At 54.2% G+C, this 27,400-nt stretch overlaps 1 protein-coding gene and 1 long non-coding RNA gene across 2 annotated transcripts in view; one reads left to right on the plus strand and one right to left on the minus strand.

Annotated features, from left to right (window-relative positions):
* The window catches only part of LOC127586427 (uncharacterized), a 29,733-nt gene extending 14,587 nt beyond the window's left edge, over positions 1 to 15,146 (minus strand). Inside the window, exon 1 of the long non-coding RNA XR_007958683.1 lies at positions 15,087 to 15,146. This is a non-coding gene — a long non-coding RNA (uncharacterized LOC127586427). The remainder of the gene's footprint in view (positions 1 to 15,086) is intronic.
* Positions 1 to 26,595, plus strand: part of spred3 (sprouty related EVH1 domain containing 3) — a 46,062-nt gene extending 19,467 nt beyond the window's left edge. Inside the window, exons 2-6 of the mRNA XM_052044383.1 lie at positions 2,975 to 3,146; positions 10,035 to 10,203; positions 15,106 to 15,167; positions 17,864 to 18,025; positions 25,960 to 26,595. Of these exons, the coding sequence (XP_051900343.1) occupies positions 2,975 to 3,146; positions 10,035 to 10,203; positions 15,106 to 15,167; positions 17,864 to 18,025; positions 25,960 to 26,595 (1,201 nt within the window). The remainder of the gene's footprint in view (positions 1 to 2,974; positions 3,147 to 10,034; positions 10,204 to 15,105; positions 15,168 to 17,863; positions 18,026 to 25,959) is intronic.
* The last annotated feature ends 805 nt before the right edge of the window (positions 26,596 to 27,400 follow it).

Raw genomic sequence — 27,400 nt, forward strand, 5'->3', positions numbered from 1 at the left:
TGTTTTTCTCATTCTTGTGGCCCTCTCCCCCCTTCTCTTTCCCCTCCCCTGCCCCCATGACCTGCCCATCTATTCCCCACCTCCTTCCCTTTATTCCACGGTCCACTGCCCTCTCCCGCCGATTTCTCCTACTTCAGCTCCTTGCCTCTTCTACCCATCACCTCTCAGCTTGATACGTCACTCCCTTTCAACTCCCCCTCTCGCGGACTTACCTAAAACCTGCCAGTCTGTGTTCCTGTGCTCCTCCCCATCCCCCGACCTTCCTATTCTGGCTTCTGCCCTCTTCCTTTCCAGTCCTGATGAAGGGTCTCAGCCCGAAACGTCAACTGTTCGTTTCCCTCCATAGATGCTGCCTGACCTGCTGAGCTCCTCCAGCATTTTGTACGCATAGCTCTAGATTCCAGCAGCTGCAGAATCTCTTGTGTCTACCCAGATGCATCACAGCTTGGTATGGCAACTGCTGTGCCCGGGACTGCAAGAAACTGCAGAGAGTTGTGGACACAGCTCAGCACATCACGGAAACCAGCCTCCCCTCCGTGTACTCTGTCTACACTTTTCGCTGCCTCGGTAAAGCAGCCAACATAATCAAAGACCCCACCCACCCGGGACATTCTCTATTCTCCCCCCTCCCATCGGGTAGAAGGTACAAAAGCCTGTAATCACACACCACCAGGCTCAAGGACAGCTTCTGTCCCGCTGTTATAAGACTATTGAACCGTCCCCTAGTACAATAAGATGGATTCTTGGCTTCACAATCTACCTCGTCATGGCCTTGCACCTTATTGTCTGCCTGTACTGCACTTCCTCTGTAACTGTAACATTTCATTCTGCATTCTGTTATTGTTTTCCCTTGTACTACCTCAATGCACTGTTGTAATGAAAAGATCTGTATGGATAGCATGTTTTTCACTATGCCTCAGTACATGTGACAATAATAAACCAATTTACCAATTTTTGTGGTTGGGTGGGGCTCAGGCAGCAAGGAAATAAGATTAGCCCTGAGCGTAATGTTAACGGGGAAAGGACCGTTGCAATATATTCCTGAAGGACCCAGGCACAGAGCCTTGTGACCATGTTGGATCTGGAGGAGGAATGTGTGGAGGAGACTCGGGGCCCTGTGAGGGTCTGAGGAGGAGGAGGAGGGTGGGAGTGAGTGACACAATGATCATCTGCTGCCGAGGTGTTGGTCACTAGGTGGCCCTGATATTAAAGGGACAAACAAAGCTGTTGGAAATAACTAATCACCTCCCATGGCATCTCTCGTGGGTGGAACCTGATGCTGGATTATGATGCTTCACTGCAGAGCTGACCTGGTCTTACTGGGGCATTGCTTTGGAAAGGTGTGTTGGTGCAGCTTAACCTGGTGACTAACCTTCCCGCTGGGACAGGAGTATTGCTACAATACATGGAGCACTGGGTCTGTTGGCAGGCACGGTAGTGTAGCGGTTAGCGTAACGCTATTACAGAGCCAGTGACCCGGGTTCAATTCAGGCTGCTGTCTGTAAGGAGTTTGTACGTTCTCCCCGTGTCTGCGTGGGTTTCCTCCAGGTGCTCCAGTTTCCTCCCACATTCCAAAGACGTATGGGTTAGGAAGTTGTGGGCATACTACGTTGGTGCCGGAAGCGTGGCGACACTTGCGGGCTGCCCCCAGAACACTCCACGCAAAAGATGCATTTCACTGTATGTTTTGATGTACATGTGAGATATCTCATGTGAATGGTGGTAGACCTGTCGCTGCCGATGTTGGGACGACGCCACGTGAACAGGAAATGGGACGGGGAGCCGATTACCCTGGATCCAGCCCCTTGTCCAAACTTTGTGGGCTGAAGGGCCTGAATTGTGCTGTAGTTTTTTTTTCTACGTTTCACCCCCACAACCCTGTCATGGTTACAGAGGACCAACCAAGCCTGTACTCCGTGAATGAGTGAGCAGGCCTCAGGCGTGAGATCCCGAGGCCCTGCCGCAGATAATCTCCTCATGATCAAAGGCCTTTGAATGATGACCAAACAGTTCAGTAACAATTCGGATATTAAAACCTTTTCCTGCCCCACACTCGTCTTGATCCGGGTCTCCATGCCTGATCTCGCCACCCCCCCCCCCCCCCCCAACAACTTTCAAACTTAACTTATGCGACACCCAATCTCACACCAACAGCCCACTTCCCCACACCCAATGTCCTGGAGCAACAAACAATCTGCTGCAGGTCCTGCTGCAGGGCTTCAACCCAAAGCATCAACAGCTCCTTCCCTCCCACACACGCTGCTCAACCGGCTGAGTCCCTCCATCAGATTGTTTGCCTGACCAATGTCCTCCTCGCCACTCACTCCCATCACACAAGTCCGGCTCCGGGTTTTTTTTCTTGCCCCTTCCCCCAAAACCTCAGAGCAGAGCACTGCGGGTGGTACTGGGTACCATCAATCCCAGCTCCCCTCCCGCCCAACCCCAGCCATCCTGACTGCCACGGTCAAAGCCCTCTCAACGGTTCTCTGGATGTCTCCAATCGACATATGGAAACTGATCAAAAACAATTTATTTTGATGATCTTAAAAAGAAACACGGACACATAGAGTTATGTAGTTCTACAGCATGGAACCAGGCCCTTCAGCACAACTGGCCCATGCTGACCCAGGTGTCTTCCTGAGCTTGTCCCATTTGCCTTGGTTTCTCCCATATTCCTCTAAACCTTTCCTATCCATGTACCTGTCCAAATGTCTTATAAACGGTGTAATTGTACCCATCTCTACCACTTCCTCTGGTAGATTGCTTCATATAGTCACTACCTTCTGTGTGGAAAACTTGCCCCTCAGGTCCCCTTTAAATCTTTCCCCTCTCACCTTAAACCTGTAGACTCCCCTACCCTGGTAAAAGGGGCTGTGACCATCCACCTTATCCATGCCCCTCGTGATTTTATGAACCTCTTAGAGGTTTTTTTTCACACTGATGCCCTCTCTGACGACGCTGTGTTCCTCTGCAGTTATGTGGTCCGAGTTCGAGCTGTAGTGATGACCCGTGACGACTCCAGCGGAGGCTGGGTGCCCCTGGGTGGACCAGGTCTGAGCCACGTCACCATCGCTCGGACGGTGCGGTCGGACACCAGTAGCCAGGGCAGCTTCCTGATCCGCGGTGAGCGTCTCCGTGATGAGGCGGTAAGTAGTCACGCGGTGGGCAGCCCTGACCTCGCCCCCTCAGGTGGTCGGGAATGTTCCTGGGTGTCCCGGCATTCTGGCACAGATCCCACTGGGACTCCGGCCTGTCTGAGCCCAGGACACATGACAAACCTGACCCCTGACCTCACTGAAATCGTCGACCCGGTCCCGCTGCCAACTCCACAAAAACTCGCATTGTGATTAGTCAACTGGCTGAAGCCACGCCTCTGCCTCTCAAAGGGGAGCAGTCACTGGTGGAAATCGTGCCCTGTGTTTTAGGAGGTTGCCCATGGCAACGGTGAGGGCGGGAACCCTGGATATGAGTGTCTGTGGGCTGTGGGGATGGGCCACTTCACCGGCACTCTCAGGGTGCCTCCATGTCCACAGAGCTGTTTAATGACCTCACCAGTGCAGCCAAGATTAGAGGGTGATACATCGAATCCCAACAACTGCACCACCCACCTCACACACACTTACCCATGATTCATACACCTGCCCACCATCACAGCACCACTCCTGTCGTGCATGGGCTCCCTAGGGACCAGCCACAGCCTCAGAGAACATCTCACAGTGCCCTGCCTTCTCTACAGGAGATGGTGGCACGGTCTCTGCCAGCTTGGCTGGTGGGTGATGAACCCACATCCATGGGCACCAGGCTGGCAGGGATGTTGTTGGCCATTCTTGCCGTAGCTACCACAGAGTCCGTGACGTGGTCAATGTTGCTGGATGCCCCTGCTGCTCCTCGTACAATGCCGCAGATACCGCAGATCTGAAACAAAAACCAGACACTGCTGGAAACACTCAGCAGGCCAGGCAGCATCCGAGGGGAGAGAAACAGAGAACGTCTCAGGTGGAAGACCTCCCTCCACATTTGCAAGCTGCGGACGTTGGAAGCATGCGCCTCTTTGGCTGCCCCCTTCAGTCACTGTAACACTGCCTTCTCCCACACCAGCAGGACCAAGTGGACTGGGGTCGGGAGTGGAGGGGGGTGTGGGGGAGGCTAGTGGGCAGTGGGGGGAGCAGAGGGCAGACCCTCACTTGAGCTGACACCTGGAGCCTCTGGTTCAGACACGATCCTTGGGGAAGGAGGTCGGTAGTGTGTAGGAAGGGCGGGTGGTGAGTTACTGGCGGTGAGTGGGCTGTATCCAGGAGAGAGAAAGGTGTGGTGTTCCCCAGGGCAAGGGCACAGCCGAGCTCTGGTGCAGAGGATCCAGTGGGGGCTTTGATGGGACAACGTGCAGGGCACGGTGGCACACACAAAATGCCTGGGACACTCCGAAGCGTATCTGGGCATTACCGCAATCTGGAGCATTGCCAGGAATTCCCAGGGTGCTCCCAGGACTTGGGAACTCCACGTCTTCTCAAGAATGTGGAACACAAGGGGGTCGGTGTGCACAGGACTACGGCTGTCCTCAGGTCAAGCACGACACGGCTGATGACCGATGTCTCAGCTCCCACTGCAGCAGGAACGGGAGACCCCTGGCATCTACTGCTCCCACCAAGGCTCTGGGTGCCTGTGTTTACAGTGGGGGTGGGGTGGGGTGGGGGGAGGCTGGAACTCCAGCCCCTCCATTCTCCAGTAGGGCAGTAGGATCACTGAAGGGCAGTGCCTCTGTGCTGCCCCCGGTTAGGATTAGAGTGCCCTCCTGACCCCCTGGCCTTTGCCCTTGAGATGGTACAGTCAGGCTATCTAGACTGGGAGTCACCTGTCTCATACAGCCAGCCACAGCCTCCTCGACTGGAGGGGCCAAAGACAGGAGGGAAGCTGGCACTGAGGGTCTGCTTTGGGGTGAGTAGTGAGTGACTGGCTTTGGCTTTGAGGTTGCAGTGATCGTCCGTTTCTACCTTTCATGCATCAGCTGAGATGGAGCCAGACTGGGACAGTGGGCAGCAGAGGGTGGGAGGGGAAGGAAACAGATGAGGGACGTTGTTTCTTCATTTTACTCAACCATGTGGAGTGGCCATCGCCGGCAGGTCAACATTTAACGCACGTCACTGATTAGTTAAGAAGGTGAGCTGGTGAAGGTGTCCCACGGGGCTGTCGGGGATCCAGCCCCTGGTGACGGTGAAGGACCGGTGATGTATTTCCAAGTCAAGATGGTGTGTGACTGGGAGGGGAACCTGCAGGTGGTTGGTGTTCCCCTTGCCCTTCCTGGTGGTGGAAGCTGTGGGTTCGGGAGGTGCTGTCGGAGTAGCCTGGGCAGTGTATCCAGTTCACACTGCAGCCACTGGGCGCTGAAGGTGAAAGAAACGGGTGGTTCGGGGGGGGGGGGGTGCGGATGGGGTGCCGGTCAGGTGGGTTGCTTTGTCCTGGATGGTGTTCAGCTTCTTGCGTGTGGATACAGCTACACTCGTCCCGGTAAATGGAGACAGTTTCATCAGACTCCTGGCGTGTGCCCTGTAGATGGGGGAGGGGAGCCTTTGAGGGGCAACAAAGCATCCGCTGGAGGAACTCAGTGGTTCGAGCAGCATCTGTGGAAGGAAAGGGATTGTCGACGTTTCAGGTTGAGACCCTGCATCAGCCTTTGGGGAGATGGTCTCTAGAAACCACCCAGCCCTCTGACCTGTGGAATTCCAGGAGGGTTTTGGTCTGTGGTGAACCCCAGTTGATGGTGTGAAGGGCAGGTGGTCAGACTCTCCCCTGGAGGTGGTCGTTGCCTGGACTTTAGTTGTGTGGCTGTTCCTTGCCACTCCTCAGCCCACGTCGGGATGCTGTCCAGATCTTGCTGCGTTTGGCACTGTGTTCCCAATCTTTTCTGAGACCTGCAGAGCACAGCCCCCCACCCCCACCATTTTCCCCTCTCCCTGCTGTGACCAAGGAGAATAAACCCCTCCTGCGCAGGATCCATGCTTCAGCAGAAGGTGTGGGTGGTGTTACAACACATTCTGCTGCTGTGCAAGGAGCCCTGACTGGGGTCTATGGTCTGGTGTACAAGGGATTCCCCCTTGGGTCTGGCATGCAGTGTGAGCTCCTGGGGGAGCTGGAGGTGTGGGACGGGAGTAGCGGACATTTCGTGCCTGGGTTGGGGTGTTCTGTGTTGGAGCCCCGTGGTACCAACTCCCACTGCCCGCTCCCTCAGGAAGCCCTATGCAGACTGCCCTCTGCCCAAGGAGAAGGAGCCAAAGATGTCACCTCTCATCCAGACCGCGGGGGCCAGCTCACAGAAACCAGCCCAATGCCAGCCTGGAATACCCCCCAAAGTGTAAAGAGGTGGGGTGGCGTGGCAGGGAGGGCTGCCCAAGCTGGGTCTGCCTGCTGGCTGAGGCAGAGCTTCCTCCCCGCCGCCCTCCAGTCTCCGGAGACAACGCTGATCAGACAACTCTCAACTCGCTCGGAGGACCCCCCGGTGAATATTTCTTTAAAAAAAATCTGTCAGACATCAGAAAAACAAGGCAAGGTTACACAAATGTAGAGTCGACACCACAGAGTCACACTGAGCAACCTCAGTGTCACACTGAGTTACTTCACCAACACCCGGCTCTGTACTGATGCACATTGGTGTAGAGGGCACCTGGTGCTGCAGTTCCACAGCACCACACCCAGTCCTTGATCCTTTGAGTAGGTGACATCTCAGCCATTGCAATGTTCCCTGGACCTCAGATTCAGCAATCTTACCTCCTTCTAACGAAGGACTGGCAGCTTTGGGTGAGTCACCCAGGGGCTGGTCTTCCAACAGTGACACAAGTCTCTCTGGGAGGACCACCATCCCGTCTCCCCTCAGCCTTTCTCCCCCTCTCTCTGCAGTGGCCCCTCTCCCAACCCAAGGGAATGGATAATGGGAGATTCCAGCTCCTTTGTACCGCATCATTGTAAGAGACGTAGAGCAGAGGTGATAGAGCTGCTGTCTCACCGCTCCAGTGATCCAGGTCCGTTCCCAACCTCCGCTACCGTCTGTGTGGAGTGTGCACCTTCTCCCTGTGATCACCCGGTTACCCCAGGGGTTCCAGTTTCATCCCATGTTCTAAAGACATGCAGGTTGGTAGGTTAATTGACCCCAGTGTGTGGGTGAGGAGTAGAATCTGGGGGGAGTTGACGGGAATGTGGGGAGAATGAAATGGAATCAGCGTAAATTGGGCATGAACACGATGGGCTATGGGGCCTGTTTCTGTCCTCTAGGACTCAGTGACCCTGTAATTCTAAACAAACTCCTGTGAACGATCCAAGCTCCACATCGCATCAAACCTGCAGCTAGTTTGAAATCTCCTTAGTTAGCAGAGTTAGACATTTCCAGATGTGGATCACATCTGGTGTTAGTAGGATTGTCACAGTGTGGCAGGGCTGGTGTTAACACAGGGTGGTGCAGGGATTACTGTCCCCACCTACCCACCCTGTCGTGAGCTGCCCACTCCCCAATTCACCAGTTGTACTAAACGTTGGAAACATCAGCCTGATAACATCACGGTTACCAGTCGAGGCTGCGTGGTGCTCAGAATCAGAACCAGGTTTATCTTCACTGACATATGTCATGAAATTTGTTGTTTTGCAGCAGCAACAAGACATAAAAATTACTATAAGTTACAAAAATAAATAAATAGTGCAAAAGAGGAATAACGAGGCGGTGTTCATGGGTTCGTGGACCGTTCAGAAATCTGATGGCGGAGGGGAAGAAGCTGTTCCTAAATTGTTGAGTGTGGATCTTCAGGCTCCTGTACCTCCTCCTTGATGGCAGTAGATTTGGATTTAGATATCTTTATTAGTCATGTGTACATCGAAACACACAGTGAAATGCATCTTTTGCGTAGAGTGTTCTGGGGGCAGCCCGCAAGTGTCTCCACGCTTCCGGCGCCAACATAGCACGCCCACAACTTCCTAACCCGTACGTCTTTGGAATGTGGGAGGAAACCGGGAGGACCCGGAGGAAACCCACGCAGACACGGGGAGAATGTACAAACTCCTTACAGACAGTGGCCGGAATTAAACCTGGGTCGCTGGCGCTTCATGCCCCGAGTGGTGACGGTCCTTAATGATGGATGCCAGCTTCATGAGGCACTGCCTCTTGAAGATGTCCTCACCCAAAGGAGTGGGGTTGGAATTTGTAAAACTGGAATAAAATGAGAGAGGGGATCTGTGTACAACCTGTGACATCCCCCAGTACTGTACAGTCACCTGTGGGATAAGAGACTTCATGGAGTGTAGGAAGGGCAGTGGCCAATGAGCGAGCTCCCACAATCATGATCGATATTGCACTTGCGTGATGCTGTATGGGGTGTGGGTTAACCCCTGTCCCACCCAAGCTCATCCTCATGGAGGTGTGGCAGTGTGGCACTCCCTCAGAACTCACTCACAACTTCAGGCTGGGGCTCCAACCCCACTGTCAGACGGAGGCAAGAATGTGGCCCAACACACGAGAAAAAGGCAAGCAGCTGAAGGATCTGTGACCGTGGTCACCCACACCTCCGGCTTTGGAGAGCGCGGCAGCAACAGCCCTGGGTAACCGGCAGGGCCACTGAACCTCCGTCTGGGCCAGGTTGGAGCTGCTGCCTGCAACTCCCAGCGTGCAGGGAGGAACAGAGCGTTCGTGTGCCCTGCCGGGGCCTGGTTGTGAGGGTAAACCCAGTCGACCAGCTTGTAGTTGGTTGCCAATCTGGCATTTGATCGTGCCCGCTGTTCTTTTGAGCCTTATTGTCTCTCCATCCCACATCACCCCCGTGCCCCCTCGCCTCTCCGATCCCCTGCCTCTCCATCCTCCGTCACCCTCTGTGCCCCTTTCCCCCTTTCCTCCCTCTCTTGTCTCCCATTATTCCACCATCGTGTTACGACTCCATCCCCGTTATCTCTGGCTCATCCATCCCTCCACCTGTCCCCACTGACCCTGTGCCCAACCATCCCTATGTGCCAAAGTTTTACGGCCAAGCTTGACAGACTTCTATTGGGGACACAAGAGATTCTGCAGATGTTGGAATCTGGAGCAACACACACAAAATGCTGGAGGTCGGGCAGCATCCGTGGAGGGAAATAAACAGTTGACGTTTCGGGCTGAGACACTTCGTCAGGACTGGAAAGGAAGAGGGCAGAAGCCAGAATAAGAAGATGGGGGGAGGGGGAGGATCGCACGCAGATAGGTGAGTTCAGGTGATAGGTGAGTCCAGGTGAGACGGGGAAGGTAGGAGGGTGGGGGAAGAGGGAGATGTAAGAAGCTGAGAGGCGATGGGTAGAAGAGGCAAAGGGCTGAATCCGGCAGGAGACGGCAGTGGACCGTGGAATAAAGGGAAGGAGATGGGGAATAGATGGGCAGGTCATGAGGGCGGGGGAGGGAAAGAGAAGGGGGCCACAGGAGTGAAGGAAGACAAGGGGGTCAAAGGAAAAAGAGGGAGAAGAGAGGACGGGCTACGGGAAGTTAGAGAAGGCGACATTGAGGCCGTCAGGTTGGAGACTACCAAGGCGGAATATGAGGTGTTGTTCCTCCAATCTACGTCTGGCCTCAGCGTGGCAGTAGAGGAGGCTGTGGGTAGACATGTCGGTATGGGAGTGGGTTGTGGAATTGACGTGGCTGGCCACCGGGAGATCCTTGCTTTTGGGGCGGACGGAGCGAAGTGCTCGACTTCCACTGGGCAAGCGTTTGAAATGTTTCGCAGGTTTCGGTTAAGAAGATGGATCAGCCATGACTTGCTTGAACAGCAGAACGGGGAGCAGGGCAGGAAAGTGTCCTGAGGGTCCAATCCCCTATCTGCCTCCTGCTCTTCCCTGCACCCACAGATTTCACTCTTCCTCAGTTTCTTGAGACAGGGAGAGGTTGACCAGAGTTGAGGCTTCTCCAACAGTGTGTGTATTTTGGCGAGGAAGGGTTTGGACATCCGCCCAGTTCCAGGGCGTGGCTTCAGCTCTCCTGAAGCTTGAGAGGACTGACTAGACGGGTCTCCTCTCCTCGCTGTTTCCTTCCTCTGCAGGTGATCTTGGAATGCCGGCTCAAGAGGGACCTTGTTTACAACAAGGTGAATCCCATCTTTCACCACTGGAAAGTGGACGACGACAAGTTCGGCCTCACGTTCCAGAGTCCTGCTGATGCTGTCAACTTTGAGAGGAGCATTCAGAGCGCCATTGGGGAAATGTCTGAAGGTAGGTATCAATGGTGGGTGTGTACCAGTGGGCCAAGGGGCCTGTTCCTGTACTCGGTGTCTCCATGGTTTTATGAGGAGTAGATGGTGGCTTCTAGCAATTCAATTGTCCACAGGTTAGGCTGATAAATGGTGAGAAATATGGTTCATCCATCACCCTGGCTGGATGTGTAGGGGCCTGGTCATGTTGCTTTCAACTGCCAAAGGCCCAATGGTAAGACCATTGGATTCACTTCAAGGCCCACTGGCCTTGCAGGAAATAGTCTCGGGGCCCAATTGGAAGTGTTGAACTCCCAACGGAATGCCTAATGATGTCATGGTGGACACTACCCCTCCCATCGACCACCACTCAGCGTGACATAGAGGAAATGCAGCAAGGTTCATGGATCTCATCCCTGGGATGCTGGACTTGTGTAGGAGGACTGGTTGGGTGAAAAATGCCCGCACTGACTCAGGTTTAGGAGGGGAGATTTCACTGGCACGTGAAATTCTGACAGACTGGATGCAAGGAAGATATTCCCCATTCCCTCCTGTAGGGTGGCTGCGGTCTCAGGATACGGGGTAGGACATTTGGGGATCTAAAGGGTAAGTTTTTTTTACACAGAGAGTGGTTGATATCTGCAACACCCTGACAAAGGAGATGGTGGAGTCAGACACAATCACCATACAGACGGGGCATTGAGTACAAGAGTTGGGATGTCATGTTCCAACTGTACAAGTCATTGGTGAGACCGTACTTGAGTAGTGTGCACAGTTCTGGTCGCCCGGCTGTAGGAAAGATTCCTGAGGATGTTACCAGGACTGGAGGGCTTGAGTTATGAGGAGAGACTGGATACACTGGGGCTGTTTTCCCTGGAGAATAGGTGACTGAGGGGTGACATATAAAATCATGAGGGGTACAGATAAGGTGGACGGTCACTGCCTTTTCCCCAGGGTAGGGGAGTCTAAGATTAAAGGACATAGGTTTAGGGTGAGAGGGGCAACATTTGATGGGAACCTGAGGGGCAAATTATTACACAGAGGGTGGTGGGTATATGGAACGAGCTGCCAGAGGAAGTGGTAGAGACGGGTACAATTACAGTGTTTAAAAGACATTTGGACAGGTACATGGATAGGAAAGGTTTAAGGAATATGGTCCAAACGCGGGCAAATGGGACTAGCTTACTTGGGAATCTTGGTCGGCGTGGGTGAGTTGGGATGAAGGGTCTGTTTCCGTGCTGTGTGACTCTATGATACTGTGTGTAAACAGCATTTAGACCGACAATTGAACAGACAAGGCATAGAAGGATACCGTTCTGATGTGGGCAAATGGGATTAGTATAGATGGGCAGAAAGGTCGGCATGGACATGGTGGGCCGAAGGGCCTGTTTCTCTGCTGTACGACCCTGTGAGAAGAGGAGAAAATTCCTCACCCAGATGGTAATGAACGCATGGAATTCTGACACTCGCGGGGCTGTGGGGTCACTGAATATATTTAACGAGGAGATGGATGGATTTCTAGTGACAAAAGGCATCAGGGGTTTTTGGGGAGGAAGAGAGGTTATGGTTCACAGATCAAGGATCCCATTGCTGGACCATTGGGTAGGAAGCCCATCGCCGGGGAGGCAGTCCGATCTCGCTGTCACACCACTGACGAGAGATCTTTAGGTGTGACCGTTCCCAGAGCAGGTGCAGATTGTTATTGGAGATTGTTATCTGAGGACTGACACTGAGATTAAAATCCAGTTGGAGTAATTGGGTTGTTCCATGAACTGGCACCATTGTGTGACCTCACCTGGAGTGATATCTGCTTGGAACCTGCACTGGTTAAATGGGAAACATCAGACAAAGTTGGGCTCCTGTTCCAGAGACCCTGAACCACTTGAAATCTGTGTGGTCAATCCTTCTGGTCAATGGCCACCGGGATATTGAGGAACAGATACGCAGGCAGATTAGGGAAAGGTGTGAAAACAATGGGGTTGTTGTCATGAGTGACTTCAACTTCCCCAGTATAGACTGGGACCTCCTTAGTGCAAGAGGTTCAGATGCACCAGAATTTGTTAGGTGCATCCAGGAGGGTTTCTTAGATGGTCCAACAAGAGGAGGGGCCATACTGGACCTGGTGTTGGGAAATGAGCCTGGCCACGTGACTGACCTTTCAGTGGGAGAACATTTAGGGAAGAGTGACCACAACCCCTTAACTTTTAAGATAGCTGCAAATAAGGATAAGTATGGACCTTGCAGGAGAGTATTAAATTGGAGCAGGGCAAGTTACGGGAGCATTAGGCAGGAACTAGAGAGAGTTAATTGGGAACAGCTGTTTTTGGGCAAGTCCACATCTGACACGTGGAGGGTGTTCAAAGTCCAGCTGCACAGAGTACAGGACAGGGATGTTCCAGTCAGAAGGAAGGACAAGGATGGCAAGGTGAAGGGACCTTGGATTTCGAGAGAGGCGGTGAATTTAGTCAAGAAGAGAAAGGAAGCGTATGTAAGGTTTAGGAAGCTAAAATCAAACAGAACCCTTGAGAATTATAAAGAAGCTAGAAAAACACGCAGGAAGGGAATTACAAGAACCAGGACGGGCCACGAAAAATCCTTGCCCAGAAGGATTAATAAGAATCCCAATGCATTCTATAAATACATCAAAAGCACGAGAATAACTAGGGAGAGGGAAGGACCACTCAAGGATAAAGGAGGGAACACGTGCTTGGAGGCGGAGGATGTGGGTGAGGTCCTAAATGAGTACTTTATGTTAGTGTTTACCAAGGAGAAGGAAGTGGAGGTTAGTGAGATCAGTGTGGAGTGTGCTAATATGCTAGGGCATTTTGAGGTAAAGAAAGAGGTAGTGTTGGGTCTCTTAAAGAACATTAAGGTGGATGTCCCCAGGGACTGATGGGATGTACCCCACATTATGGAGAAAGACAAGAGATGAGATTGCTAGGGCCTTGACCAAGATCTTTGTGTTCTCTCTAGCTACAGGTGAGGTCCCAGAGGGCTGGCAAGTAACTACTATTGTTCTGATGTCCAAGAAAAGAAATAGGGATAATCCTGGAAACTATAGACTGGTGAATCTCACATCAGTGGTAGGGAAGCTATTGGAGAGGATTCTTAGGGATAGGATTTATGAGCATCTGGAAAACCATGACCTAATTAGGGACAGGCAGCACGGCTTTGTGTGGGGCAGGTCACGTCTTACCGACTTGATTGAGTTTTTTTGTGGAGGTGACGAAGGACAGGGCATGGAAGAGGTTCACCAGGATGCTGTCTGGATTAGAGGGCATGTGCTATAAGGAGAGGTGGGACAAACTTGGGTTGTTCTCTCTGGAGCGGTGGAGGCTGAGGGGAGACCTGATAGAGGTTTATAAGATTACGAAATGCATAGGCAGACAGCCGGTATCTTTTCACGAGGGTCAAAATGTCAAATACCAGAGGCCATGCATTTAAGATGAGAATGGGTAAGTTCAAAGGAGATGTGTGGGGCAAGCGTTTATTTACAACACAAAGCGGTGGGTGCCTGGAATGTGCTGCCTGGGGTGGGGGTGGAGGCAGATACGATAGAGGGGTTTAAGAGACACATGAATGTGCAGAGAATGGAGGGATACGGACACTGTGTAGGCAGAAGGGATTAGTTTAGTTAGGCGTTTAATTAGTTCAAGTAGTTCGGCACAGCGCTGTGGGCCGAAGGGCCTGTTCCTGTGCAGTACTGTTCTATGTTCTAACACCACTCCCTCAGTGACTGCATCAATTGTTGCTTCCAATACAATCAATTCCATCAGAAAGAGAAGGGTAATCTAGTTGGACCTGATATCGCTCTCCCTTATAATGCGACAAAGATGCCTTGTTTGAAAACCTGACAATCCACATCCTCAGGGCAGGGTGTGTAGGGGAGAGGTCTCTGTCCTGTTACATTGCAAGAACCATTTGCTGCCCACAATTGTCCAACAGCCTCCGCGTGCCCACTAACGACACAGCTTTCTCTCGTCTCTGCAGGAGTGGCTGTGGTGTAGAGTCCCCAACACTGGCCTGAGCCAAGTCACCATCCCTCAGGAGACCTTAGGCAGTCAGCGAGAATTAGGCTGCACTCCAGGCAGCCCAAATATCGCTGAGACAATAGAGAATAATGATCCGGAGCAGACACGCTTCGTACGCCACCCGATGTTACTCCCCGCACAACCCCCCTGAACCCCTCGGTTATATTCCAACCTGTAACTCACTCTTGGGGATGTGTCATTCTATATATAAGCCCCCCATACCCCTCAATAGCTTTCCAGCCTGTAACTCACTCCTGCGGATGTTACTCTACATATAAATCCTCACCCCCCCAACTCCTCGGTTATATCCCAGCCTGTAACTCACTCCTAGATATTTGTTATTCTATATATAAACCCCAGAACCCTTCAGTTAGATACCAGCCTGTAGCTCCTGATATCTGTTATTCGATGTGTAAACCCCTGGATTAGTTTCCAACCAATATTCACTCGCAGATATATATTGTGCATATATAAACCCGCCAACTCCCTTGATTATTCTCCACCCTTCAAGATTTCTGTTGTAAAATCAGAAAATGCTGGAAACACTCAACAGGTCAGGCGGCATCTGTAGAGAGGGAAGCAGAGTTCATGTTTCAGAGCAGTGACCCCAGTTTCCGTTGGTGCTCTTCCAAATCCTCAAATAAATTCCAGCTATAAATCCTTCTTGGAAATTGGCCATTCCATGTACGAAGCCCACAAGCACCTCCAGCCTGTCACTCGCTCCGGGTATCTGCTACTTGTATTTCCCACTGGATCCCGTAGACTACTTCCAAGTCTGTAACCCGTGCCCGGCTCGCTGTCACTCTGGCTTGGACCCTGGGCTCCCGGTGTAGAGTAACTATGTGTCTGACATGCTGCAGCCTCACCCACTCACCTCTCCATCCTTCCCGCAGGGTCTCTGACCTCCTCCTCCCCGAGTCAGGGTGAAGCTGACGCTGCGGAGGACGTGACTGCCGTAAGTAACGGCTGCCGACCGCAGGCTGGCCTCTGCTGTGGTGTTTTGCTATTTTCTCTCAGCATGTGGGCGTCACTGGGAAGCCGCCTCTGCCCGTCCTCGGGTCCCCCACGCTGACGCTGGTCTCCCTGAACCCCTGGTGGCGGCTTGAAACCAAGCGAGAGGCTTGTTAACGCGCCTTGGGGCACGTTAAAGCAACGGCTGCAGTCACCTGTAGGCCCACAACAGGTAAGGTCAGCGGGTCCCTCTTCCCGCAGGGGACCTTCCTCCTTGATGCGCTTTGTGTTTTGAACCCAGCACTGAATTTGCATTTCTCCAGACACGTTCACGTGGAATTTGAGTTCTCGAGCAGGGGCTGGGGGTGGGATTTGAACCCATGCCATTAGAGCCAACTTCTCGCACAAACTAGAGAAACAAAGGACCGTAGATGCTGGAATCCAGATGAAAAACACGACGATGCTGGAGGAACTCAGCAGGCCAGGCAGCATCCCTGGAGAAAAGCAGGCGGTCAACGTTTCGGGTCAGGACCCTTCTTCAGGACTGAAGATAGGAAAAGGGGAAGCCCAGTATATAGGAGGGAAAAGCAGAGCAGTGATAGGTGGACAATAGAGGGGAGGCGGGGTGGGCACAGGGTGGTGATAGGTAGATGCAGGTAAGAGATAGTGATGGGCAGGTGCGGGGGAGGAGGGGAGCGCAGATCCACAGGGGGAGGGGTCAAAGGCAGGGAGAGAGAGGGCATAAAGGAGGATAGGAAAGGGAAGAGAAGAAGTGTGGTGGGGTGTGGGGGTGGGGGGGGGGGGGAGGTTACCTGAAGTGAGAGAATTCAATGTTCATACCGTTAGGCTGCAAGGTTCCAAGACGGAAAATAAGGTGCTGTTCTTCCAGTTTGCGCCTGGAATTCTCCCGGCAGTGGAGGAGGCCGAGGACTGACGTATCAGTGATGGTGTGGGAGGGGGAGTGGCAAGTGATGGGCATCGGGGAGATGCAGGTTCACAAACTCTTTGGTTGTCCACCGGCACAGCAGGGAGGCGGGGTCCCAACGTGGACTGGGGCAGTATCGGGAGGAGAGTGAGGAGCCGAACCGGGACTGGGAACGTCACCCCCTGCCGTGGGAGTGGGGATGGGACACATCCGCACCAACTCTTGCAGGGAGGGATGGAAACGCAACGTTGGAAACACTTGGCAGGTCAGGCAGCATCTGCGGAGGGAGAAACCACGTTCAGGCCAAAGACCTTTCAGAACTGGTGCTTTAGATTTCCTGCCTGTGGGGAGGACACTGACTGCACGGTGGGGCAGCGGGTGGTGCTGCTGCCTCACAGCTCCAGAGACCCGGGTTCAATCCTGACCCCTGCTCTCTGTGTGGAGTTTGCACGTTCTCCGTGTGACCGCGTGGGTTTCCCATGGGCGCTCCGGTTTCGTCCCACATCCCAAAGACATGCAGTATGGTGGGTTAATTGCCCCTGGTGTGTAGGTGAGGGGTGGAATGTGGGGGGAGTTGGGGGGAATTTGAGGAGAATAGTTATGGGGAAAATTAGTGGCAGGAGTGGGAATGGTCTGTGAGTCGGCATGAAATTGATGGGCCAAGTGGCCTGTGTCATAAGATTATGTGAAATATGGACGTGGCCAGTTACTTCAGAGCACGATGGCTCCCGCAGTCGAAGAGTTGGAAATAGGGGGAACTTGGAGAAAGTTCTCCAAATGTTGGGGAAGGTGCCTGCTGATATCAGAGGCTGGGACTGGGGGACGAAATCAGACTTTAGGCTTTTGGTTAAGAAATATTTCTGCACATGGAGGGGGGAGAGTTCCAGACTCTCCCGTCAACGGTTACTTTTAAATCTGAGGTGTGCTAATGCAGCAAAGGTTCAGGAGAGCAGGAGGGGTGGACTCAGGTCACACGTCAGCCCTGCTCTCCCTGGATGGGCCGTCAGTTCCCGTTGCTTGAGCCACTGAAGTGAGGGACAGGTCATGGGGGGAGCACGAGGCGGGAGACGGAGTGAGAGGGGGAGGGGAGTGAGAGGGGAGGGGGAGCACGAGGCAGGAGAGGGAGAGGGAGCGGGAGGAGGGTAGAGGGACCGCGGGGGAGTGCGAGGGGGAGAGGGAGCGCAAGGGGGGAGAGGGAGCACGAGGGGGAGGGGAGTGAGAGGGGAGGGGGAGTGAGAGGCAGGAGAGGGAGAGGGAGCAGGAGGAGGGGAGAGGGAGCGGGAGGGGAGTGTGAGTGAGGGGGGAGTGAGAGGGGAGGGGGAGCACGAGGCAGGAGAGGGAGCGGGAGGGGGAGGGGGGAGAGGGTGCGGGAGGGGGAGGGGGAGGGGAGTGAGAGGGGAGGGAGAGTGAGAGGGGAGGGGGAGCGCGAGGCAGGAGAGGGAGCGGGAGGGGGAGGGGGAGCACGAGGGGGAGGGGAGTGAGAGGGGAGGGGGAGTGAGAGGGGAGGGGGAGCGCGAGGCAGGAGAGGGGGAGGGAGCGGGAGGAGGGGAGAGGGACCGCGGGGGAGTGTGAGCGCGAGGGGGAGAGGAAGGGCTGAGGACTGGAGGAGGGATAGAGAGGGAGGCTGATGGAGGTGAGAGTGGAGCGTGGGGAATGGAGGAGGACGAGGGGGGGGGGGTCACTGGGAGAGGCCGGTGGAAATGTGGGGCATGTGTCCAAGTGTTGAGGCCCGAGGCCTGCAGCTGCCTCTCCGACGGTGTCTGTTTGCCTTTTAGACGCACACAGACAGCGAGTCGTCACCCAACAGCAGGAAGGAGATGCTCCCGAAACACATCACCATAGTAACCAGCGAATCATCTTCGAGCTGCTACATCAGATCTCCAGTCTCTGACGAATTCTGGCTCGGCCACACTGAGGCAGCCACGCCGCACTCCCAGGTAACCAGCAGCCGGCGTCTCCCCGTACCGGGGACGTTCCCCCCCCCCCCCCCCCCCCCCCCCCCCCCCCCGGCTTCTGAAAGGCCAGCGGTGTCACATGGCGGGAGCCCCCCACCCCCTGCGTGGGGGGAGTCCAGATCTCCTGGTCCTTCGCCGTCCCTGTCCTCTGTGGGCATCCATTGGAGCAAAGCCCAGGGTGGCCGCTGGTTGCACGATGCTCAAAGCACCAGGCAATGAGGAGAGTGTTTTGTGGCAATGACAAGAGGAGGCCCTTTGGCCCCTCGTCCTTTGGCTAGCTCCTTGAATTACTTTTCAACACAGAATGTGGAACAGTATAGCACAGGAACAGACCCTTCGGCCCACAATGTCTGTGCTGAACACGATGCCAAATTAAACTAAATCCCTTCTGCCTGCCCATCGAACAGCCTCTTGAACATCTCTATCGTATCTGTCTCTACCTCCAGCCCTCTCAGCCTGTTCTAGGCACCCATCACTCTGTGTAACAATACCTGACCCACACATCTCCTTAAATGCATGCCCTGTAGTACTTGACATTTCTACCCTGGGAAAAAGATTCTAACTGCCTACCCTATCTCTGCCATTCATAATTTTATAAACTTCTATCATGTCTCCCCTCAGCCTCCTACGCTCCAGAGAAAACTACCCATGTTTGTCCAACCTTATAGTCCCACTGCCTTTTTTTTAAACAAAGTCCTTCAAGTGTTTATCTAGCTCCCTTTCCAATGTTACTGAGGGCTCTGGAAAGATCACCTGGAGTTATGAGATTTTTTAGAAAATGTAATTTGACCTCAGCTGCCTCTGTGGGGGAGAATTCCCCAGGTTCTCCACCCTCTGGGTAAAGGAATGTCTCCTCATCCCAGTCCCAATGACCTCCCCTGTATCCTGCCACAGTAACCCCTGGTCCGGGACACATGCACCACCAGGAACTTCCTTCCTGTATCTAGTCCCTCCTGTACCATCAGGACTTTATACGTTTCAGCGAGGTCCCCTCACTCTTCTAACCTCCAGGTAATACAAGTCCTATCACCTCAGTCCATCTCCACACCTCAGCCCTGCTGTCCCAGAAGTCAGACTGATGAACCTTCACTGAACTCCCTCCACAGAAAGAATGTCTGTCCTCAGATAGAGCCCACACCGCGGTCCTGTACGATTGCAGTTGGACATCCCTGTCCGTAAACTTGAACCCTCTCGTGTGCTATTTGCCACTTCAATCACCCACTGCCCCTGTGCAGTGTTGAGTCAGGCAGCTGGAACATGTCCAGTTCCAGGGTCGGTAGCCTCCCAGGTGTGGACCTTTAAGAGGGTATGTGGCTCTATGAGATGAGTGAAGTATCACCGGGTGTACCTGACCATAGCAGAACAATGTGGAGGCCACAGCTGAACACCCCATGGAAGGAACCAGTTCTCCACCCCGCCCATATCTCCACAATACCAACAGGCCCCAGACACCAGCCCGGACTGGTCAGGTCCCTCACTGGCACTAACACACATACGCTGACAGTGGATGCCAGCAGGGTGGGCTTTGATTTACAATCCTTGCCCTGGACCCCTCCTCAGGTTAATCTGTGGATCTGCAGGAATCCCAGGTCTGACGCTGCGAAGGTCAGTGGTTTTTGAGGGTGTCAGCCTCAGGAAAGAGGGAAATATTGTCTCTGAGATTAAAATGTAAGCAGGAGGTTTATAGTTAAAAACACACACACACAGGCAGACAAACACACAAACCAACAAATTTAGACACAAACTCAGACACATACACAGTTACACAAACACAGTGACACACACACACACAGTCACAGTGACAGACAGAGACACACAACAGTCACAATGACACAGGCAGACAGGGTGGTGAAGGCGTTTGGCAGGCTGGCCTTCATCAGTCAGGGCACTGAATATAGAAGTTGGGAGGTCATGGTGCGGTTGTACAGGACACTGGTGAGGCCACACTTGGAGTATTGTATTAATAGGAAAGATGTTATTAAACTAGAAACAGTGCAGAAAAGATTTACACGGATGTTGCCAGGACTTGAGGGACTGAGTTACAGGGAGAGGTTGGACAGGCTGGGACTTCTTTCCTTGGAGCGTAGGAGACTGAGAGGTGATCTGATAGACGTATATAAGATCCTGAGGGGCATAGGTGAATGCACCCAGTCTTTTTCCCAGGGTTGGGGAATCAAGAACTAGAGGACACAGGTTTAAGGTGAGAGGGGAAAGATTTAATAGGAACTTGAGGGGCAACTTTTTTTTGACGCAAAGGGTGGTATCTGTGTGGAACGAGCTGCCAGAGGAAGTGGTTGAGGCAGGTACAATAACAACTTTTAAAAGACAGTTGGACAGGTATGTGATTTGGAAAGGTTGAGAAGGTTATGGGCCAAATGCTGGCAGATGGAACTAGCTTGGATGAGGCATCTTGGTCAGCATGGACCAGTTGGGCTGAAGGGCCTGTTTCTGTGCTGTATAACTCTATGACACACACTCAGACACACACGCAGTCATGGTGACAGGCAGACCCACACACACACACACACACACAGAGTCACCGTGAGAGAGAGAGACACACACACACAGAGTCACCGTGAGAGAGAGAGAGACACACACACACAGAGTCACCGTGAGAGAGAGAGAGACACACACACACAGTCACCGTGAGAGAGAGAGACACACACACACAGAGTCACCGTGAGAGAGAGAGACACACACACACAGAGTCACCGTGAGAGAGACACACACACACACAGTCACCGTGAGAGAGAGAGACACACACACAGAGTCACCGTGAGAGAGAGAGACACACACACACACAGTCACCGTGAGAGACACACACACACAGTCACCGTGAGAGAGACACACACACACACAGAGTCACCGTGAGAGAGAGAGACACACACACACAGTCACCATGAGAGAGAGAGACACACACACACAGAGTCACCGTGAGAGAGAGAGACACACACACACACAGAGTCACCGTGAGAGAGAGAGAGACACACACACATACAGTCATAGTGACACATACATTGGTCACTCATTGCTGCTCCTCACTCTGGTACAGTTCACTGTCTTGCATTCAATGCTCACAATATTGGTGTCCTCCAGCTTGGCAAAATGAAATACAGATTGGGCGACCTCACTGCAGAATCTCCGTTCAGTCTGCAAGCATGACCCTGAACTTTCTGCTGCTAGCCACTTAGGTTCTCCATCGCACTTGCACTCTGACTCACCCATCTGTGGCCTCCTGCACTGTTCCAATGTGGCCCACAGTAAGCTCAAGGAACAGCACCTCATCTTCTGACTCAGCACGGTACAGCCTTCCTGACGCAGCACTGAATTCGACGTTCCCACCAGTACCTCACCATCCTGGCACTGTTCATTTCTGTCCTCTGGTTCCATCTACCTCCTTCTCTCTGGCCTTGGTCTGACACACCTTGTGTTATTGACCACCTTCCCCACCCTGTCCAGGGGAGAGTCTGACCATCTGCCAACAACTCATCATCAACAACTGGGGGTCACCACTGACCAAAATTCCACAGTTTCTGTGCGTAGTTTCTGAAGACCGTCTCCTCAAAGCCTGATGCAGGGTTTCGATCCAAAACATCGGCAATTCCTTCACCCCCACAGAGGCTGCTCGACCTGCTGGGTTCCTCCAGCAGACAGTTTGTTGCCCTACACTTCAAATGGTCTTGATTGGACTTAAAACACCGAGGAAATACCTTTAAGGGGTTAAAATAAAAGTCACGCTGGAAATAATGAGCAGCTCATAGACCTGAAACACGAACTGTTCATTCCTCCACAGATGCTGCCCGACCTGTTGTGTTTTTCTGGTTTTATTTCAGATTTCCAGCATCTGCAGTTTTATTCATTTCCAAAGGCTTTTTCCATCCCTTTTTATTTAAACATATGAGCTGGCCATTCAGTCCCTCTCGGCTGTTCTAGCACTTCAACTAGGGGACCCGTGAGTTGGTCCTCAGTGGAAGAGGATCAGGTGACTTCAGGCTGTAGTTGGATGATCCACCTGCTGATGGCGCTGCTGGGCGGGTCGCAATGACTCACCATTGCCACCTGCAGATATTTGTTAGTACTGCAGAAGCCGCAGAGTCCAAACCCAGGTTGAACATTGAATGCAAGACCATGAGTTGGACCAGGCATGGTTCGTATGGTTTGTGGTGTCGAGACTGCATCATCGTCCCATGTAAGATCCTGAAAAAAAATATTTAGGGTCATGTCATGAAATCAAACAGCAGCAGGAGTGACACAAGGGGCCGCAGACGCTGGGATCTGGAGCAACACACAGAGCTGGAGGAACTCAGTGGGTCAGGCAGCATCTATGGAGGGAAATGGACAGGAGACCTTTAGACCTTAACCTGTCTCTTACCCACTTAGTCCGACCTGCAAACTCTTTATCTGCACATCCACATCCTTAAAGTTATTAACACCTCCGCTTCTTATTATTTCAGGCAATGGGCCTAGGTAGTTGACGTACAATGGGTCAGCAGGCAGTACTGCTGCCTCACAGGTCCAGTGACCTGGGTTCAATCTGACCTCCAGTGCTCGAGTCAGAGAGTCGTACAGCACGGAAACAGGCCATTCGGCCCACCACGTCCACACCAACCAGTAGGGACCTATCTGTATTAATCCCACTTCCAGCACTTGGCCAGCAGCTTTCTATACCTGGGCGATTCTAGTGCTCATCCAGACAGTCCTTAACTGCTGTCAGTGACTCTGCTTCCACCTCTCTCTGGCAGTACGTTCCAGGTACCACTCTCTGGGTGAGAAAGGTCCTGCTCAGATCCCCTCTAAATCTCTAACCCCTTACCCTAAATCTATGACTTTTATTGCCTCTGACAAGGGGGAAAGTCTGCCCTATCTATACCCCTCATAATTTTATCTACCTCAATCCCATCCCCTCTGAACGGCCTCTGCTCCAGGGAGAACAGACCCAGCCTCTCCGCTCTCTCCTCCTAACCGAACTTCTCCATCCCAGGCAACCTCCTGGTGAATCTCCTCTGCACCCTCTCCAGCGCTGTCACATCCTTGTCTGTGTGGGGTTTGCACACTCTCCCTGTGACCGCATGGGTTTCCCCCGGGTGCTCCGGTCTCCTCCCACATCCCAATGACATGCGGGTTGGTAGGTTAATTGGCTGCTGTAAATTGCCCCGCTGGTGTGTGGGTGAGAGGTGGGAGAATCAGGGGGCAGTTGATGGGCATGTGAGAGAGTAGGTTACAGGGAAATAATTAGGGAATGAGATTGATGGGAATGCTCTGAGAGTTGGCAAAGACTCAATGGGCAAAATGGCCTCCTGTATTGTAAGGGAAAATGAGAACTTACTGTGTAGGAGCAAGTTTCCCTTTGCATTCCCTTAAACCACCAACCCTGTGGTTCACGACCCTTCTCCCCGTCCAGTGTGTTGCTCAGAGTCCCCCAGTAACAGTTCAGCATCGATAGATCAACGTGTTGCAGGGCGGGGGCAGGTGCCAGCCATTCCTCACTGAGCTAGGCCCACCCAACTGTGATGGGCAGAATGACCAGTATCCTACTTTAAGGAGTGTGGGGCTGAGGGAGGATTGTGGGCTCAGGTTCTCGGTTCCGCCATCGAGAGGCAGCCCGGCCGGCGTGTAGGGAGGGGGAAGCTGAGGTAGGGACTGCAGGTGTGTGGGTGAGAACACAGAACAGTACAGCTCAGGAGCAGGCCCTTCAGTCCGCAAAGTTGTTCCCAACTAATTCAGCCAAATGCCATTGAATCCCCTCTGCCTGCACGTGGTCCACATCCCTCCATTCTCTGCACGTCCATGTGCCTATCTTGGAGACTCTTGAATGCCTCTGTTGTATCTATGTCCACTCCCACCCCTAGCAGCACATTCCAGGCACCCACCACTCTGTGTGTAAAAAAAAACCTGCTCTGCACATCTCCTTTGAACTTACCCTCTCTCACCTTAAATGCATGCCCTCTGGTATTTGACATTTTGACCCTGGAAAAAAGATCCCGGCTGTCTCGTCTATCTGTGCCTTTCACAATCTTATAAACGTCTATCAGGTCTCCCCTCAGCTTCCGCTGCTCCAGAGAGAACAACCCAAGTTTGTCCAACCTCTCCTCATAGCACATGCCCTCTAATCCAGGCAGCAACTGGTAAACCTCTTAGACCATAAGACATAGGAGCAGAATTAGGCCATTCGGCCCATCGAGTCTGCTCCGCCATTCGATCATGGCTGGTTTATTTTTCCCTCTCAACCCCATTCTCCTGCCTTCTCCCCGTAACCTCTGACACCCTTACTAATCAAGAACCTATCAACCTCTGCTTTAAATATACCCAATGACTTGGCCTCCACAGGCGTCTGTGGCAATGAATTCCACAGATTCACTGCCCTCTGGCTGAAGAAATTCCTCCTCATCTCAGTTCTAAAGGGACGTCCTTCTATTCTGAGGCTGTGCCCTCTGGTCCTACTCTCCCACTACTGGAAACATCCTCTCCACGTCCACCCTATCCAGGTCTTCAATATTCAGTAGGTTTCAATCAGATCCCCCTCATCCTTCTGAACTCCAGTGAGTACAGGTCCAGAGCCATTAAACTCTTCTCATACATTAACCCTTTCACCCCCCCAGGATCATTCTTGTAAACCTCCTCTGGACCCTCTCCAACACCAGCACATCCTTCCTTAGATATGGGGCCCAAAACTGCTCTCAATACTCCAAATGTGGTCTGACCAATGCCTTATAAAGCCTCAGCATTACATCCTTGCTTTTATATTCTGCACCCTCTCCAAAGCCTCCACATCCTTCCTATACTGGGGTAACTGGAATTGAGTGCAATACTCCAGATGCAGCCTGACTAGAGTTTTATGAAGCTGCAACATAACTTGCTGACTCTTGAACTCAATGCCTCGACAAATAAAGGCAAGTATGCCATATGCCTTCTTTACCGCCCTATCAACTTGTTTGGCCACTTTTTGGGAGCTATGAACTTGGACCCCAAGGTCGCTCTGTACATCAAAAGGGTTGTATGTGGCCTGTCTGGATCTCTCCCACTCCATCCCTCCTGGACAGACATTCAGTTCTATCAAGGGCTGATATTTAAATTCTCTCACAAGAGATGGGTTGAGGGATGAGGAGGGGGTTGAGGGATGGGGTTGGGGGATGGGGAGGGGGTTGGGGGATGGGGTTGGGGGATGGGGAGGGGGTTGGGGGATGGGGTGGGGGAGATGGCAGGAAACAGGAGGGAAGGTGGGGCAGAGGAGGTTGTGGGAGAGGGTGGGGGGGATGGGGAGAGGGAGGGTGGGGAGGAGGGTGTGGGAGAGGGAGGGTGGGGGAGATGGTGGGGGAGGGTGGGGAAGAGGGGGATGTGGGAGAGGGGTTGGGAGGTGGGGAGAGGAAGGGTTGGGGAGAGGAAGGGTGGGGGTAGAGGGGGTAGGGGAGGAGGAGAGGGTTTGGGGAGAGGGGGTATACGAGAGTTGTTGGGGAGAGGGGGGTTGGGAGAGGGGTTGGAAGGTGGGGGGGAGGAAGGGTGGGGGTAGAGCGGGTAGGGGAGGAGGAGAGGGTTTGGGGAGAGGGGGTATACGAGAGTTGTTGGGGAGAGGGGGGTTGGGAGAGGGGTTGGAAGGTGGGGGGAGGAAGGGTGGGGGTAGAGCGGGTAGGGGAGGAGGAGAGGGTTTGGGGAGAGGTGGGTGTACGAGAGGTGTTGGGGAGGGAGGGGGAGAGGGGTTGGAAGGTGGGGAGAGGGGGTTGGGGTATATGAGAGGTGTTGGGGAGAGGGGTTGGGAGAGGAAGGGCGGGGTAGAGGGGGTCGGGGAGAGGGAGGGTGGGGGGGATCGCTGTCCGAGGGACGGGCACGGGCACGATGGGCCGAGTAGCCGTCGGTGACGGAGTGTTCCCCAGTGGGTCAGCCCCTGATTCTATCCCCCCTCCCACCTCCTCCTCCCGCAGGTCCCGGGCCGGACGCCCCGCCGGCAGCAGCAGGAGGAGGAGGAGGAGCTGGAGGCCGTCCACAAGGAGCTGTGGGTGGCCAAGGGCTACGAGGACTACCGGCGGGCCGGCCCGCCCGGCGGCCCGGACAAGCTGCAGCTGTGCGTGCACTTCGCCAAGGGCGAGGGGCGGGAGGCGGCGGCGGCGGGCGGAGGAGGCCCGACCCCGGCCTCGCCCTCGCCCTCGCCCTCGCCCGCCTGCCGGGTCCGCGGCCCCGCCTCGCCGCGGCTGAAGAAGGGCGAGGGGGAGGCGGCTCCCGCCCGCTGCGTCTACTGTCGCGACGTGTTCCGGGCGGCGGAGAACGGGCGAGGCCGCTGCCAGGACGCGCCCGACCCGGTGCGGCGCTGCGTGCACCAGGTCAGCTGCATGTGGTGCGCCGAGAGCCTGCTCTACCACTGCATGGCCGACTCGGAGGGCGACTACTCGGACCCCTGCTCCTGCGACCCCGGCAGCCGCCACTTCTGCGCCCGCTGGCTGGCGCTGGCCGCCCTCTCGCTGATGGCGCCCTGCATGTGCTGCTACCTGCCGCTGCAGGCCTGCCACCGCTGCGGCGAGCGCTGGGGCTGCTGCGGGGGCAAACACAAGGCGGTGCGCTGAGCGGCCGAGGGCACCGCCACCCCCCCCCCCCCCTCCCCGGGCCCGGGCTCACCGGGGAGGGGGGCAGCGCTGGTTTCATTGCCCCCCGGCCCCGCGGGGCACCGGCAGCTCACGTAGGAGTCGGTCTGTCTGTCGGTTGAGGTGGTCCCTTGGGATAGGAGCCAGTTCCCTCCACTAACCGACCCCCTACCCCACCCTACCCACCCCCGCCTACCCTGACCAACCCCCCCACTACCACCCCACCTACCCTGACCAACCCCCCCACTACCACCCCACCTACCCCACACCACCCACCTCCACCTACCCTGACCAACCCCCCCACTACCACCCCACCTACCCTGACCAACCCCCCCACTACCACCCCACCTACCCCACACCACCCACCTCCACCTACCCTGACCAACCCCCCCACTACCACCCCACCTACCCCACACCACCCACCCCCGCCTACCCTGACCAACCCACCCCCACCCCGACGTACCCTGACCAACCCACCCCCACCCCGACCTACCCCCGCCTACCCTGACCAAGCCCCACCACACCCCCCACCTACCCCAACCACCACTCCCCACCTATCCTGATCAACCCACCCCGACCAACCCCCACCTACCCTGACCAACCCCCACCACACCCCCCCACCTACCCCACGCCACCCACCCCCAACTACCCTGACCAACAGCCACCCCCCACCTACCCTGACCAACCCCCCCACCCGGACCAACCCCCACCACAACCCCCACCTACCCCAACCACCACCCCCACCTACCCTGACCAACACCCCCCATCCCCACCCTGACCAACCCCC

Source organism: Pristis pectinata, chromosome 35, assembly GCF_009764475.1.
Source record: "Pristis pectinata isolate sPriPec2 chromosome 35, sPriPec2.1.pri, whole genome shotgun sequence".
NCBI classification, from domain to species: domain Eukaryota; kingdom Metazoa; phylum Chordata; class Chondrichthyes; order Rhinopristiformes; family Pristidae; genus Pristis; species Pristis pectinata.